This window comes from Erpetoichthys calabaricus, chromosome 12 (genome assembly GCF_900747795.2).
Source record: "Erpetoichthys calabaricus chromosome 12, fErpCal1.3, whole genome shotgun sequence".
NCBI lineage: Eukaryota > Metazoa > Chordata > Cladistia > Polypteriformes > Polypteridae > Erpetoichthys > Erpetoichthys calabaricus.
Window position 1 is genome coordinate 14,937,400 of NC_041405.2, and position 16,004 is coordinate 14,953,403.

Sequence of the window (16,004 nt, forward strand, 5' to 3'; positions counted from 1 at the left end):
AAAAAAAATTAAAATGTACCAAGCAGTTATATAGGAATAATGTATTTTTTTTTCTTTTTATCAGTATTTTCAACTTGATTTTCATTCTACTTTTCTAGGTCTTCTAATTGTTTAATTAATCCATTATTTACTAATTACTGGGCCTGACTGTAAAGCAGTTGCAGCCTTTGATTATTTAATGTTGTTTGCCTGGGTGTCTGATCTGCTCATTTTAAATTGTCATTATTAAGATACAACGAAGGGGGGAAAACTGCACAGAGGAAGAGCAAAGTATAATTAAACCAACAAAAGAGAGTTTAGCATTTAAATTTATAGCAGAAGCAGAAATATTTCTAAATGTCTTATAAATTTAAAAATCATGCTGCTATGCTTTTCTGAATGTCGAATAAAAGAAAAAAAACAGCTAACTAAATGAGATCCGCGCTATCAGGTGTTGTCACTGATTAGGAATCCGGTTGGAAAAAAAAACCTGCAGCCACAGGGGTTCCCCAGGACCGAGTTTGGGAAACACAACAATAAACGATGGAACGGTAGAAATGTCGCCATCTCCTGTCCTAACTTGAAACTTTACAATACCTGCCTTTTTAAACTTAACTCACTATGGAAGGGAAAGACGAAAGCCCTTTAAATTTTGATTGATTTTTATGCATTATGATTACGACCTTGACTGGATAAATTGTTGAAGGAGCCTGTTTAGCATTCATCTGCTTTCCTAACCAGTCATTCCAGTAGAGCAGTGGTTCCCAAACTCGGCCCTGGGGACCCCCTGTGGCTGCAGGTTTTTGTCCCCACCTGATTCACAATCGGTGATGATAATCGATAACAACTGATCTCATTTAATTAACTGGTCTTCTCTTATTCTGCTTTCAGAAAAACACAACAGTGTAGTTTTTAAATTTAGAAGACATTTAGAAATATTTCTACTTTTTTCTAAAGCTATAAACGCTTAAAACTCTCTTTTGTTCTTTTCCTTTTATTTTCCCCTTTTCCTGTGTAGTTTGCTCCCTTCATTTAATGACAATTAACAACCAGCACAGCAGACACCCGGGATGATGTAAACTGCAATGACTTCAGTGTCGGACCCGCTAATTAGCAAATAATCAATTAAATAACTAGAACACCTGGAAAAGCAGAATCAAAATTAGGTTGAAAATATTGTTAAGGACTTAAAAAAACTAAATATTCCCCATATAACTGCTTATTACATTTTAATAAAAATCTACCAAACTTAGTTTGTAATTTCTACATCGACTCCAAAGCACAGAAAATGACTCACTTAATTAAGCTAATTGTCCAACGAAAAACGAAAGTTAGTTGGAACAAAAACCTGCAGCCATAGGGGGTCCCCAAGATCAGCAGAGGATTCCCTGGAGCTGAAGGTTTTACCAGCAATCTTGGGTTCAATGCAGGAGCCAAACCCCTCACACTGTGGAAGTGCATTACGGGGCGCCCTCACGTGATTACAGCGACACCGGCCAATGTACCCCCAATTACACTTCAACAAAGGGGCTAAAGTGGCTCTTCGGAGTGATGTCATAGGGCAGTGGTTCTCAGATTCGGTCGTGGGGACCCCCTGGGCCTAGAAATTGTTATTCTAACCAACTCCTGTTTTTAATTGGACTCCTAGCCTAATTAAGTGAGCTGTTATTTCCCAGTTTCTATGTTTTGGGGTGAATGAAGTAATTACAGAAGTAAGTGTGTTAATACATTTAAATAAAAATGAAGCAGTTATATGTGGCGAATGCTTATTATTATTTTATTTTTTCATTTTTTTAAACTTTTTTATTTATGTTCATCCTGATTTCCATTTTGCCTTTCCATTATTGACTACTTAGAGGGTGTGACACTGAAGCAGTTGCAGCCTTTCATTGTTTACTGGTTGGTCACCAGGGTCTCTGCTTTGCTTGTTTTTAATTGTCACTATTAGGAAACAAGGAAGCAATCAGACACAGAATAAGGGAAAAATAATAGAAAAACAACGAAAAGCATTTAAAGCTATAGCAAAGAAATATTTCTAAATGTCTTATAGTGTAAAATCATACAGCTGTATACGTTTCTGTATGCAGAATAAATAAAAAGACCAGCTAACTAAATGAGATTAGTTATTATCAATTATTATCACTTATTGTGTATCTGGTTAGAACAAAAACCTGCAGCCACAGGAGGGTCCACATGCCAGACTGAGTATGGGAACCCCTGCCATAAGGGAGCAATTTTTGGTTCTAAAAAGAAGGTTCCAGAAAGAACTATTATTTGTTAAGAGCCATAACAAGTTCCAGGGTGGTGCAGTGGGTAGCGCTGCTGCCTCGCAGTTAGGAGGCCTGGGTTCACTTCCCGGGTTCTCCCTGTGTGGAGTTTGCATGTTCTCCCTGTGTCTGCATAGATTTCCTCCCACAGTCCAAAGACATGCAGGTTAGGTGCATTGGTGATCCTAAATTGTCCCTAGTGTGTGTTTGGTGTGTGTGTGCCCTGCGGTGGGCTGGCACCCTGCCCGAGGTTTATTCCTGCCTTAATTGTGAATGGCTCCAGCAGACCCCCGTGACCCTATGTTAGGATATAGTGGGTTGGAAAATGACTGACTGACTGACTGACAATTCCATACATACCTATGAAGAGACGATAATGGATTTGTGGGCTCCTGATATTAAAAGGACCCTCGCAGCACACACTAACACATAACTTCAGATTTTCTGGATTTTATAAGAATCCTGCTAGGTGCACATTAAGATTTCTGTTTGTTCTTCAAATTAGGAACCTCTTCAAATCCCAAACTACCAATTTCACATGCAAAGAACCCTTCCCAGAACATTTATTTATTTATTTATTTATTTATTTATTTATTTATTTATTTATTTCAAGCTAAGGTTCTATGAGAAACCACACAATCCAGTAAAGTACTATTAAAGAACCATTCATCTTAAGAATGTGAGTACCATCTATAGTTTCAAGATAACCCAGAATTGCCATCAGTATTCTATGACAAAACCATCTACACCCAAATACCGATGCCATTATGTCAAAGAACATAGATGTGCTTTATAATAATAAAAAAAAAGTTTGGAATGGAAACGATTGTATTAACAGTTACAGACAAGAAGATAAAGACAGTCAGTCATCTTAATAATTGCTGGGTATGACGTTAATCTGCATCCAGCCCTGCAAGCAGGTCCTCCAATTTACAGGAAAAACTTGGGGGTTGGTGGCCCGACTGGCATTCCAGCCACCATAATAAAACCTCACAGTTTTCCAGTGCGGTGCTGAGGAGTCTGTCGCTGCACGCGGGTCCTAAGCCAGGTGATTCGGCATGTGGTGGGTGCGACAACCTGCTATCTGCGCATGCTCCCAGCTGTGCGCTGTCTGTAAGGCAGTGGTTCTCAAACTGTGAGGCGGGCCCACCTAGGGGGGCGCTAAGTAACAAAAAGGGGGGCGCGAAGATGTGAAAAAAAGAAAACAAGAGTCAAAAATATGAAAAATACATCTATTGAAACCAAAACAGGTTAACTTAAACTACATTCTGATACTAGAAAAATAAATATAGAGTTAGATAAATGTCGATAAAAGTTAAGTAGGTTTAATAAAAATATGCATCTATGATATATCATTAATTAAAAAAGAACAAATTGGTATTAGTGGGCTCCTTTCAAAAAAACGTTAGGAGGGGCGCGATTAAAACTGTTATGAAAACTCGGGTCGCAAATACTTAAAGGTTGAGAAACGCTGATCTAAGGTAAGGGAATTGCTACAAGATTTTTTAACAAAGTGTTTTTCTTTTTTCCCAGCAATTACGGATTTTTTTTGGGTACCCACATTGGATTTTTTTTATTTCTCTTAAATATATTTTATTTAAATGTACAATACATAAAATATAATTGTTTCATGTTAGGAAACAAATCTTAAGAAAACAAATAGTCAGTTTCCATATGTTTTTAATGCCTACTCTTTAATATTTTGTAAAGACATCTTCTGCAGCAATAATAGCTTTAAGTCTTTTTTTTTTTTGGGGGGGGGGGGGGGGTAACGCGATCAAAATGTGAAATAGTTTGAACATGACCAGCTGTTCAGTAACCTTACGTCGAAGATTTTTTTTTTTGTTATTATACTCTCTCAAAAATAAAGGTTCCAGGGTGGTTCTTCAGAGTGTTGCCTTATAGGGGAACCATTCCCAAAAGAACTATCCACATGAAGGTTCCAGAAAGAACTTCTGGTTTATTTACATCCGTAACAGGCTTCATACGATGAATAACGACGAAGAGATAGTAACAGATTTATGAAACACCAAAGGTTCATGATTTTAAAAGGTATTTTGCTGCATGCAATAGGCCTACCACAGTCCTTTTTTATATATTAGTGTCCTACTGGGTAGCCTACCAGCTTCGTATACAGAGAACCCTCCCACAATGAAATGGTGCTTTGTCCAGCAATTGAAGAACCAGACAACCCAGTGCCATTTAAGAACCAGTTCTTTTAAGAGTGTAGGTGGCTGATTAGTAATCGTAAGACCTGAAGATAGAAAGTGTCCCTGAACGTACGTGTGGGTTCTGTGCCATTTTCCAGAAGCGCTAACTGTTCAGGATGTCCAGGATAGCCGCATATTAGACGAAGATCTTGTTTGGCGACGAGGTCCAGTTCTCAAAAGCTTTCAGCAGCTCGCCTTTACTGCCCCCCGGTGGCGATGACGGTAATTTCATAGTAATGCCGCAGTGGAGATCCTGCGACACTTTTTCTTTTTTAGAACATGTCAAGCACAGAGCATCCCAGATCTGATCAAGTTGTGGACGGCGGGACCGAGATTGCCATCAGTATGTGTGATATGAGCGGAGGGGACGAGGTGAGTGTGGAGCAGATGAACGAAGAGAAATGTCCTCCTTCTCCTCCTCTTTCCACTTCTCCTGGTGCTCAGACGCTGCAGCACAGGTTAGTAATTAGAAAACTAATAATAACGTCAGTATAATAGCTGGGTATAGAAAAGGATGTGTGATGTTAATTAAAATGCAACAGATCAGTGAACAGAGTATTAAGTAATCAGCCTCCCTCTAAAAGTTTGTGGTGTCTGTGCTCCGTGCGTGTGCGTGTGCGTGTGCATGGGGTGTGTGCGTGTGCGCGCGTGTGTGTTTATGTGTGGGTGGAGCCCTCTGCTGGGCTATGACTCTTTTCAGGTTACGTGCCTAAAAACATGTTTAAACGTCTATAAAATTGATGGATGGAATGCTTAATCTACTATTTAAAATGTAGCCTTACAATTTAAATGTCTATTTTTATATAAATACATATTTGATTTTAAATTAACGTCCTCACCAAGTGGTGACGAGGACACTTTAAACCTTTACCTTTCTAATACGTTTTACTATTTGTATTCGTTTATAACAAAACATGTTATTCTGCCAAACAGTTTACGTATTTTGCGTATAGCGAAATTAAGCGTTCATTGAGCAGGTGCTGGACTCATGTTATGACTGAGTAAACAAACCAAGGATACCATGAGAAAGGTGGGAGTGCCAACTGGGCAACCCCGTTTAATGTGAAAAGTGAGACAGAGAGAGAGAGAAGTGCACTCTTGGAATTGAATTTGAGAGGCTTTCTTAGCCTATACTTCTGTTGGATCTCTTTCTCCACTGAGGCCATGGTCCAAACTGAATGCCTCTTTGTGGAGAACGCCGGACTTTACGTCATCCCGGGTGAAGGGGCGGAGCCTTCTCCGAGACCCTGTGGGAGGGGTTAGCCATGCACTGTCCTCGAATACCTAATCAGAACTGCAGTGGAGAGAGGAGAAGTGGTTAGGATCAGCTTCCCCTCATGTGCCAAAGTGGTACTACTTACCTTCTAAAAATCAGAAATGTTCGTCTCCTAGTGCATACATGACAAGAGCAATCTGCTAGAAATGTTTTATCGGTCCTTAGTTAGCCAGTGTGGTGTTCTAGGTTGTGGTGTCCTGGGGAAGCAACATGAGTTCTAAAGATACACAATGCCTGAACTAACTTATCAGGAAAGCCTGCTCTATCACAGGGTGAACTCTGAATATGTTGGAACCTGTAAAAAAAAAAAAAGAGGATGGTGGCAGAATTGGATGCCATCATGAAAAAAATCCCCTCCAGGAGGCGCTCTTAGCCACGGGCTTATTCCTCCATGGTGGTCTTAGGCGCACTTCTTGGACTCTTTTGTGACTGCTGCTATCAGGAAATTTAATGTTCCCTCCTAACATCTCAAACTAAATTTACTCTTTAAGTTAATTTTGCAATTTCTGTACAATACACATTATATCGATTGATTGAATTATTTATCCAGTGAGTCTGTATGTTTGTTTTTTAGTGTTTCTGATGCTGTATGCATCTAGAGTTCCTCCTGGGATTAAGAAAGTTTATCTAATCTAATCTAATAACCCAGCCACAAGGGGATGCACAAACCAGTGTGTTTCTTCATGTCGGTCCCAAGCCCAGGTAAATGGGGAGGGTTACATCAGGAAGGGCATCTGGTGTGAAATCAAATCAATATGCGGACAACAATGCAAATTTCCATACCAGATCGGTCGAGCCCCGGGTTAACAATGACCGCCACCAGTATTGTTAGCCAACAGGGTGCTGGCGGAAATTGGGCTACTGTTGGCCGAAGAAGACGAAGAAGAGACATGCAGGTGATAGGTGTAACAGAACAAGATGCAGAGGACAGAAAGATATAGAAGAAGATGATCTGCTGTGGCAACCCCTAACGGGAGCAGCCGAAAGAAGGAGAAGATCTAATCTAATCTAATCTGACTTAATCTAATTTTAGGTGGAGTACTCCTTCAAGTTATTCCCAGAAAATCCTATAAAAAGTATGTTAAAGAAATTAAGTTAAAGTAAGTTAAAGAATTAATTCAGACATCCCAGTCAAATTCAATATATGAGTACCGTACGTGTGTCCCAACACTGCATCATCCTGAGCCAGTGGATCTGACAGAATGCCGTCACCACTTCTCTATGGCCATTGAAGACGGACGTCTGTCAACTCCTCAATATACTGTGCAGATGTATTACACTCCAGTCCTACATTGTCCTATATATCTGACAGACTGCCATCTTAACGAAACTGATCAGGTTCTTTTAAGGTTAAGCACAAGAATGTTTATATGAGCCACCAGCTAGAAATTGTGCAAGTTCCTTATTATTACTCTAGTAGTTTCCTTATTTTTCCCTTGTTCTAGTTTTATTTTTATATTAGAAAACACCAATATATATATATATACATAAAATCCAACATCTGTCTGTCTGCCTGTCTGTATGTGTGCCCACTTTTCGCGATAGAACTACTTAACTTACATTTGGATTTTTTCTAGAAGTTGCTTGAACATTCCGGTTGATTTTGCGACTAAGTAGTATGGTTCACTTGCAGTACCAATTTATTTGTGCGAATCTAAGACACAGGCAGCGGGCCGAGGGGAGGAAAGAGCGGGACCTCGTCACTCATGAGCCAGCCTCAGGGCGTATCTTACATCGCTTAGCTAGCAAACGAGAGAACTACTTAACGGATTTAGATCGGGGTTTTTTTCTAGAATTTCCTTGAACATTCCAGTTGATTTTGCGACCTCTCTCATCGCGCTAAGTATCATAGTTCGCTTGTGGTACAAATTTATTTGCGCGAATCCAAGAGAGAGACACAGCGGGCCAAGGAAAGGGGACAGGGCCCTCCTCACTCACGAGCCAGCCTCGGGGGATATCTTCCATCCACTTACCCAATGAACGAGAGAACTACTTAACGGATTTAGATATCGTTTTTTTGTAGAATTTGCTTGAACGTTCTGGATGATTTTGCGACTTCTCTCATCGGGCTAAGAATCATAGTTTGCTTGCAGGAGTGATATATTTGCGCTAATCCGAGACAGAGGCTGGACCGAGGGGAGTGGGAAGCGTGATATCAGGAGTAGAGAGTCTGTCTGCCTCTGCATTTTGGAGTGTACTTTGCCTCCATTTAGCTAGCGATACTTTTTTGTTTATTGATTTTTAAAGTTTGTCCTGTTTCACTACTACAGGGTGAGGCAGAAAGGACGGACGTCTTTGAAATGGCTTGAACTCACCACTAGATGGAGTGACAGATGTGCGGTAGGTGGCGTTAGGTTCGCGAAGTCTTAGCATTTTTTTATTTACTTTTTAGTTGAAGTCATGGAGCCGTGGATGATAGAACACCTTGTTTTTGCATACGACTGTTTTGTCAAGAACAACCAATCTATTACCGCAGTTCAGCGTGAGTTTCATTGCCATTTCAATATCCTCTGAAATAAAGCTGTTCCTGCTCGTAACACTATCCTACATTGGGTTAAAGCACTTCGTACACGAGGTACAGTAATGAACAAAAGACCGTCAGGGGTTACACGAATGGCACGTACCCCTGAAAATGTGGAAAGCGTATGACTAGCCCTGCTGCGCAGTCCAAGTCAATCTGCTCGGAAGCATTCTTCTGAACTTGGTCTCAGTAATCGTTCGGTAAGGCATATTTTGCATTTAGACCTGCATTTCCATCCCTACAAATTGGACGTGGTGCAACAGTTGAAGGCCAGGGATTACGCACAGCGACTGAACTTAGCACATGAAATGAAAGCAATTTTTGAGCAAAATGACAACCTCATTTTGTTCATGGGTGATGAAGCTCATTTTCATCTCAATGGCTTGGTAAATCAACAGAATTGCCATTATTGGGCTTCTGAAAATCCGAAAAAATTACACGAAAGACCGCTACACAGCCCGAAAGTGACAGTTTGGCATGCTATGGACAAAACTTGTGTCGTTGGTCCTTACTTTTTCAAAGACAATAATGGGAATGCTGTTACCGTGAACTCGGAGTGCTATATCGAGATGATAAACAACTTCTTTTTACCTGAATTACGACGAAAACGTATTCCCATCTGGCGTGTGTGGTTTCAACAGGATGGGGCGACAGCCCACACAACTAGAGCATCAATGGATGTTATTCTCGCCCTCTCTTCCCTGGTCACCTCATTTCCAGGTTTCGTGACATTCATTGGCCTCCTTGGTCCCCTGACTTATCCATGTGTGATTATTTCTTCTGGGGTCACCTCAAGGCACATGTATACGAGCATAAGCCCCGTACATTGGAGGAACTGAAGGAAGCCATTCGCATGGAAGTCGCCCAAATCGACAGAGTGATGTTGAAAAGAGTGGAGGCAAACTTCCATGAACGCCTTCAGAAATGCATCAGTGATAACGGATAACACATGGGAGATGTTGGCTGGAGTATGTGAATTTCCCCTTGGGTTTAATAAAGTATCTATCTATCTATCTATCTATCTATCTATCTATCTATCTATCTATCTATCTATCTATCTATCTATCTATCTATCTATCTATCTATCTATCTATCTATCTATCTATCTATCTATCTATCTATCTATCTATCTATCTATCTATCTATCTATGTTGTTTTCCACACTTGATTTTGTCAAATGCTATTTCAATATGAACTCAAATCTTTCAATAAATTTCTTTGTAAGAAAAAATGAACAATTTTGTGATTTTGTAAAAATTGTCCGTCCTTTCTGCCTCACCCTGTACATTGGTGGAGCCGCGGGGAACGGCTAGTTAAAGATACAATTTGACATATAAAAAAACAGATTTTATTACATTTTAAAAACTGAAGTGTGTTATTCCTTATTCTTCATCAACCCATTTTCTAATCCCTTTAATGTAAATCAGGGCACTGGAAGTAGGGAGGCTGTCCTGGCAGCACTGGGCACAGCGCAAGAACCAACCGTGATCATTGCAGGACATGATATTTTTTCTTGCATGTACACTGAGCATCTTCAGAGTCTCCTGATATTATAAGACTGGGACTCACAGAAGACCAAGAGCAAATTGGAAACACCTCCGAAACGTTCCTTCTAATCCAAGTGTTCAATTGAAAGAGTAAATACAAAAATATGGTTCCCATATAAAAAAAATGATACTTTTTAATTTTCCATTGACAATTAGCTGTGTGTTATGCGTGAACAGTACTAGCTACTGAACTGTTATGTTGTTTGAAAGTATCATTTAGATGATTTTTAAAAATTACATTTATGTCTTTCTTTAAACATACTTATTATGTAGCAGAAGTTTGATTAACATACTTCATACACTTGATAACTGGCACATTGTGAATATACACGGTACGGCTATTTAAATGGTTTATATAATGTGTCAATTGTACAGAGTACAGTGAAATTCTTACTTGCATGTGTTAATGAACATTCAACACGTCTCCACATTCTGCAGAAACGAATACCGAGCAAAACTTCTTTACTTTGAAACTTCTGTTTTTCTTTGCTTTAAATAATTTGTAACAAATCCGATCCGATGTGTTAAAAGCGGGCCGATCGCCTTCCGAAAACTGCAAGGTGGTGTGACACTAGGGGGTGCTGCCGCTCCTCCAAACCCACAGACAACACGTCCAGACACCAGTAAAAGTCTCTTTTATAATGTGCACAAAGCACCTCCACCTCCACAATACACAATCAATAATAATAATAATAAACAATAATAGCACAATAAATCCTCCTCTCCACCCAGCAGCTCTGTCACACTTCCTCCCAACTCTGGCTCAGCTTCCTGGGTTTCCCATAGTCCTTTAAATAGTCCTCGACCCGGAAGTGCTTCTGTCCATGTGATTCCATAGCACTTCCGGGTCAGATGAAAACTCTTATTCTTTTTCAGCCCAGAAGTACTTCAGTTCTTCCGTCCCCATGACTTGGGAGTACTTCTGGGCTATAGGGAAAATAGAAATCCCTGTGTCTCCCTGTAGCGTCCCCTGGCAGTGCCCACGGTATCCAACAGGGCTGTGAAGCCGAACTCCATTTTCCATGATGCCCTTCGGGAATCCAGGGCACCTCCATGTTGCAGTGAGGAATCCATCTAGCGGCCTGGATGTATTGACCGGGATAAGCTGCCAGCCATCTCTTACACTGGCTAAAATAAGGAAAGTTCAATCCACCCAAGCACCCTGCAAATGCCCTGCCTTACATCCCCCTTTCGATAAAATCAATGTTCAACATATTATAAGGCAATTTTAGCAAAGTCAGAAAAATATAAACGTTTAAAAAAAACACAAAGATGAAAACTGCAATGACCCTCCCCAACACGCAATTACCCAAGTAAGTATGAATCAAAACATATACAGTGAAATAAACACCACAGCCCCCTTCTGAAGTCTGCACAATTGTCCAGAGTTCGAGGTGTCTTAATATACTGGGTGGTTGAATTGTAAAAGCTGGCCAGCGAAGGTTTTTAAATGTGCTTTCACGGTCAGTACTCCACCATTTAAAAAAATTCAACGAGCTCACCCGGGTAAGTGCAATGAAGGATTCATGGGATTACCATCTCTGGAGATGAACGCTGACATTCCTAGACAAATCTTCTTAGCTGTAGTTTCTTTTACATGGCCATTGCAGTTCTTGATCTGTTTAGCTTGTTTGTCAGTCGTTCTTCCTCCTCCTTTTGGAAAACGTCTTTTGCGCTCTTATGCCACTCTCAATCACTCGTCTGTCCCAAACAGCGTTTATGGATGCACAACAAGTAGACCAGACAGACATTCAGAAAATATCATATTTTATATGTAGCAGTGCTACAACTTCCTTACCTCATAACCAATTAATCCGAAAAAAAATGTCCGAACATACTTGTCATAATCTAGCTGCCTTTCTTATTAAGCACGTTCACCCAAAGTGAGCTGCAGTTACCTGAATTCAGGAGGGCAAAGCCGGGGAAAGGTGGTAAAGCTGAAGCACTACAGAATTCTGGTACGTGTTGCTTCCAGCATGTCCCATAGTTGTTGCACATTTAGCAAGTTGCGGATTCTTGTACAAGAAGAAATCCTCATGACTGGCTTGAATATGCAAATGGCGATCCCTGGTTAAAGCAATTTAAAGATATTACCACGGACATTGTTGGTAAGCCCCAAAATAATCACCTGTAAATTTAACTTTTTTTCCTCCAATTAGCTGTGAACCACCCAGTCTCATTGAGATTGCACAGGTGGTGAACCAGCTGAGGGGGGGAAAGGCTGCAAGGACCTGTGGTATCCGGGGTGAACTTCTCCAGGCTGGTGGTCAGGCTATCCTCCTGGCATTGCAAGCAGTTTTTGCTTCCATTTTTCAGACTGGCATCATCCAGACTGACTGGAAAGTGGGACTTGTTGTCCCTATCTGGCAAGGGAAGGGTGATCAACTGGATTGCAGCAACTACAGGGGGATAACACTTCTCTTGGTGCCAGGTAAGGTCCTTGCTAGTGTCATCCTTAATAGGATCTGTGATCACTTGCTCACGTACCAGCAACCGGAACAGTCTGGTTTTACGCCTAAGATGTCTACCATCGACCGCATCCTGGCACTGAGGGTTCTCATGGAGCGCAAACACGAATATCGGTAGAGTTTCTTTGCAGCCTTTGTCGGTTTTTGTAAAGCGTTCGACTCAGTTGATCGAGCTGCCCTGTGAGACATCCTGAGGGTTCACGGGATCCCTAAGAGGTTGCTGGATATCATGGCCGGCCTGTACAATGGTACTGTGAGTGCTGCGCAGAGTGGAGGCAGAACCTTCGTGTTTTTCCGAGTTGATTCTGGGGTTTGTCAGGGGTGTGTTCTGCTCCTACTATGTTCAATTCTTGTATGGACTGGGTGTTGGGCAGGGTTGTGGGGTCCAGTGGCTGTGGGGCATCTGTTGGTGAAGAAAGATTCACTGATCTTGACTTTGCTGACGATGCTGTGATCTTCGCGGAGTTAATGGAGGCTCTCATCAGGGCACTTGAGAGACTGAGAGAGGAGTCTGAGTGTCTGGGCTTGCGAGTGTCCTCATTAAAAACCAAAGATCCAGGCCTTTAATGACCTCTTGGGCATGATCATCAGCAGTGTGTCTGTTTGCGGAGAGACTGTTGACCTTGTTGAGAGGCTTACTTACCTCGGCAGTGACATTCATGTCTCCATTGAAGTCACTAGATGGATTGGGAGAGCATGGGGGGGTCATAAGGTCACTGGAAAGGGGTGTGTGGCGCTCCTTATATCTATGCAAAAGGACGAAGGTCCAAGTCTTTAGAGTCCTGGTGCTTCCTGTCTTGCTATATGGTTGCGAGACATGGATGCTAACCAGTGACCTGAGATGAAGACTGGACTCCTTTGATACTATGTCTCTTCAGAGAGTCCTTGGGTACTGTTGGTTTAACTTTGTGTTGCTCACATGGTCCTGAATGAGGCACATGACCTGCATTGTGAGGGAGCGTCACTTACGGCACTACGGCCATGTGGAGCGTTTCCCAGAGGGTGATCCGGCTCGTAAGATCCTCATTGTTGGGGACCAGGTCAAGGGGTCGCCCACGTAACACCTGGCTGTGGCAGATAGAGGGTCATTTCCGGAGGGAGGGACTGGACTGCCTCGGGGGTTGTCAACTGGGTTCTCGAGTTGTTTCGTCGTGTAGTGGGTATGGCAACGCACTGTACCAGTGCATGCTCCCCAACTTAACTTGACTTGACTTTCTCTTTTTGTTCCTTTTTGTAACTGTCTCTTCTTTGAAAATTAGTTTTATTAATTGATTTTGCGCCTTATGTTGCTGCTCGTGATGTCACGTTATTGTTATGTTTTTTGGCTTCCACTGAATGCTTTTTAATTTCAGTGTGATTGATGATGTATCAGATTTTATCAATGACAAAAGTTTTGTAGAAACTGTCTGTCTGTACTTAATGTAAAAAAAAAATAAGGAAACACCTAATCATAATCTGAATGAATACAAGTGGATTATCTCTGTTTGGGCTTTTTCTATTAAATCTTCACTTCCTTCACCACACTTCCTGGTTTCATCCAATGAAAGAATGTGCATTTCTGCTGACCCTTACCTATGTTATGATTGTAATTTAAAGTGTTTCTGTTTCTGTCATCCTGGAAAAGAAATTACCGTAAATAAATTCACCAGTAACACAGACCTTCTTGTTGGTCAGAGAAGCAGTACATTGCTGTTGGATGTTCTTGCAGAAGGGACTAACAAACATCTGCAATGGAGTCAAAAATCATTCAGGAAGGAAATTTTCTGGTGGAGTAAACAAAGAAGAACACATTTAATTACTGAAATGTCCTGTTCATATCTGTATCGAATTCTAAAAGTAAAATGTGCATTACGTTTTATAGGAACCCTGCATCTATAGTAGTTTCACTCATTTGGTGTTCTTCACCGTGCCCACAAACAGTAGGGACTGGTCCCAAAATAAAGATCAGATACTGAGAGCCCTTCAGTTTTTTCACATTATTTTATGTTACAGCCTTGTACTCAAATCATTTTTAATTTATATTTTCCCTCAGTTCCTCCGAATGACAAAATAAGAAGAATTTTTTAGAATATCTGAAAAAAATTAAAAGCTGAAATATCACACTGACATGAGTATTCAGACCCTTTGCTGTGACACTTGAGATCTGGCTCAAGTGCATCCCATTCTGCTTGGTCATTATTGAGATGTTTCTACACCTCTTTTAAGAGTCCATCTGTGGTCAATTCAATTGATTGGACTGATTAGGAAAGACACACAGTTACCTGTGGAAGGACTTATAGTTTGGCCAAACCCAAGACATGAGGTTAAAGGTGGTGCAGTGGTGGTGTTGCTGCTTTGCAGTAAGGAGATCATGGCTTTGCATCCCTGCATGGAGAGTGCTTTGAGTAGTGAGAAAAGCACTGTATAAATGTAAAGAATTATTATTTTTATAAATTTAAAGAGTCATTATTATTATTATTATTATTATTATTATTATTATTAAAGGAATTCCCTGCATAGCTCGCAGGCAGGATTGTGTAGAGGAACAGATCTGATGAAGACTACAAAAAAGAAATTCCTGCAGCATTGAAGGCTCAAAAGAGCACAGTGGCCTCCATATTTCTTAAATGGAATAAGTTTCAAGCAATAATAACTATTCCTAGAACTGGCCGTGCAGTCAAAGTGAGCAACCATGGAAGAAGGTGAGAAAGATGACCAGGAACCTGATGGTCACTCTGGCTTAGCTCCAGAAAAGCAGCGTGGAAATGGAAGAAATGTCCAAAGGGAGAACCATCACTGCACCACTCCATCGATCCAGACAGTAAAAGACATATGGAAGCCCACTTATAGTTTGCAAACAGGCACCTAAAGGACTTTCAGACTGTGAGAAACAAGACTCTCTGATCTGATAAAACCAAGCTTAGCATCATATCTGGAGGAAATCAGTCACCAATTATCACCTGCGCAATATCATTTCAGCTGTGAAGCAAAATGGTGGCAGAGACTGGGACTAGGAGACCAGATAGGGTTGACGGAAAGCTGAACAAAGCAAAGTACAGAGATACCCTTAATGAAAAGAGTGATCTGGGACAAAGGCTTACCTTCTAACAGGTCAATAACCCTAAACGTTACGAGCAAAGACAACACAGGAATGGCACAGGGACAACTATGGGAGTGTCCTGGATTTGAACCCAATTGAACATCTCCTGGAAATAGCTGTCCACCAACAATTTCCACCCAAACTGTCTATACTTGAGTGGATCTGCAGAGAAGAAAGATAGAAAGACCCCCAAATCCAGGTATGCAAAGCATGTTGCATCAGACCTAAAAACACTCCATGTAGGAATTGCTGCCAAAGGGGGTTCAACTAATTGCTGATTAAAGGGTCTCAATACTCAAGTCAATGTCATATTAATTATTTTTTAAAATTTTTTAATTTGTCACTCTGGAGTATTATGTGCTGTTTGATAAGGGAAAAAATTAAATAAATGACTTCAGCACAAGGCTGAAACATAATAAAAGTGAAAAAGTGAAGGGGTCTGAATGCTTTCTGAATCCATTGTATATATAAGCATTAATCTTTCAATACACAATAAAAACATTTTTCTAAGCCAGTTCTGTCAGACAGAAAGTGAATTTAGGAAAAGGCTCAATACATACATGAAGTGATGGATTAACATATGGATGGGCAAAAAAAATCAAACATTAATTCTAACTTGCCTACTAAACCAAGTTTTTCCGATAGGTTTGGATTTCA

At 40.8% G+C, this 16,004-nt stretch overlaps 1 protein-coding gene across 1 annotated transcript in view; it reads left to right on the plus strand.

The window, feature by feature from the left end:
- The first annotated feature begins 4,356 nt into the window (after positions 1 to 4,356).
- LOC114663242 (uncharacterized) overlaps positions 4,357 to 16,004 on the plus strand; it is a 42,299-nt gene continuing 30,651 nt past the window's right edge. Inside the window, exon 1 of the mRNA XM_051934461.1 lies at positions 4,357 to 4,914. Coding sequence (XP_051790421.1) covers positions 4,736 to 4,914 — 179 coding nt within the window. The 5' untranslated portion in view covers positions 4,357 to 4,735. The remainder of the gene's footprint in view (positions 4,915 to 16,004) is intronic.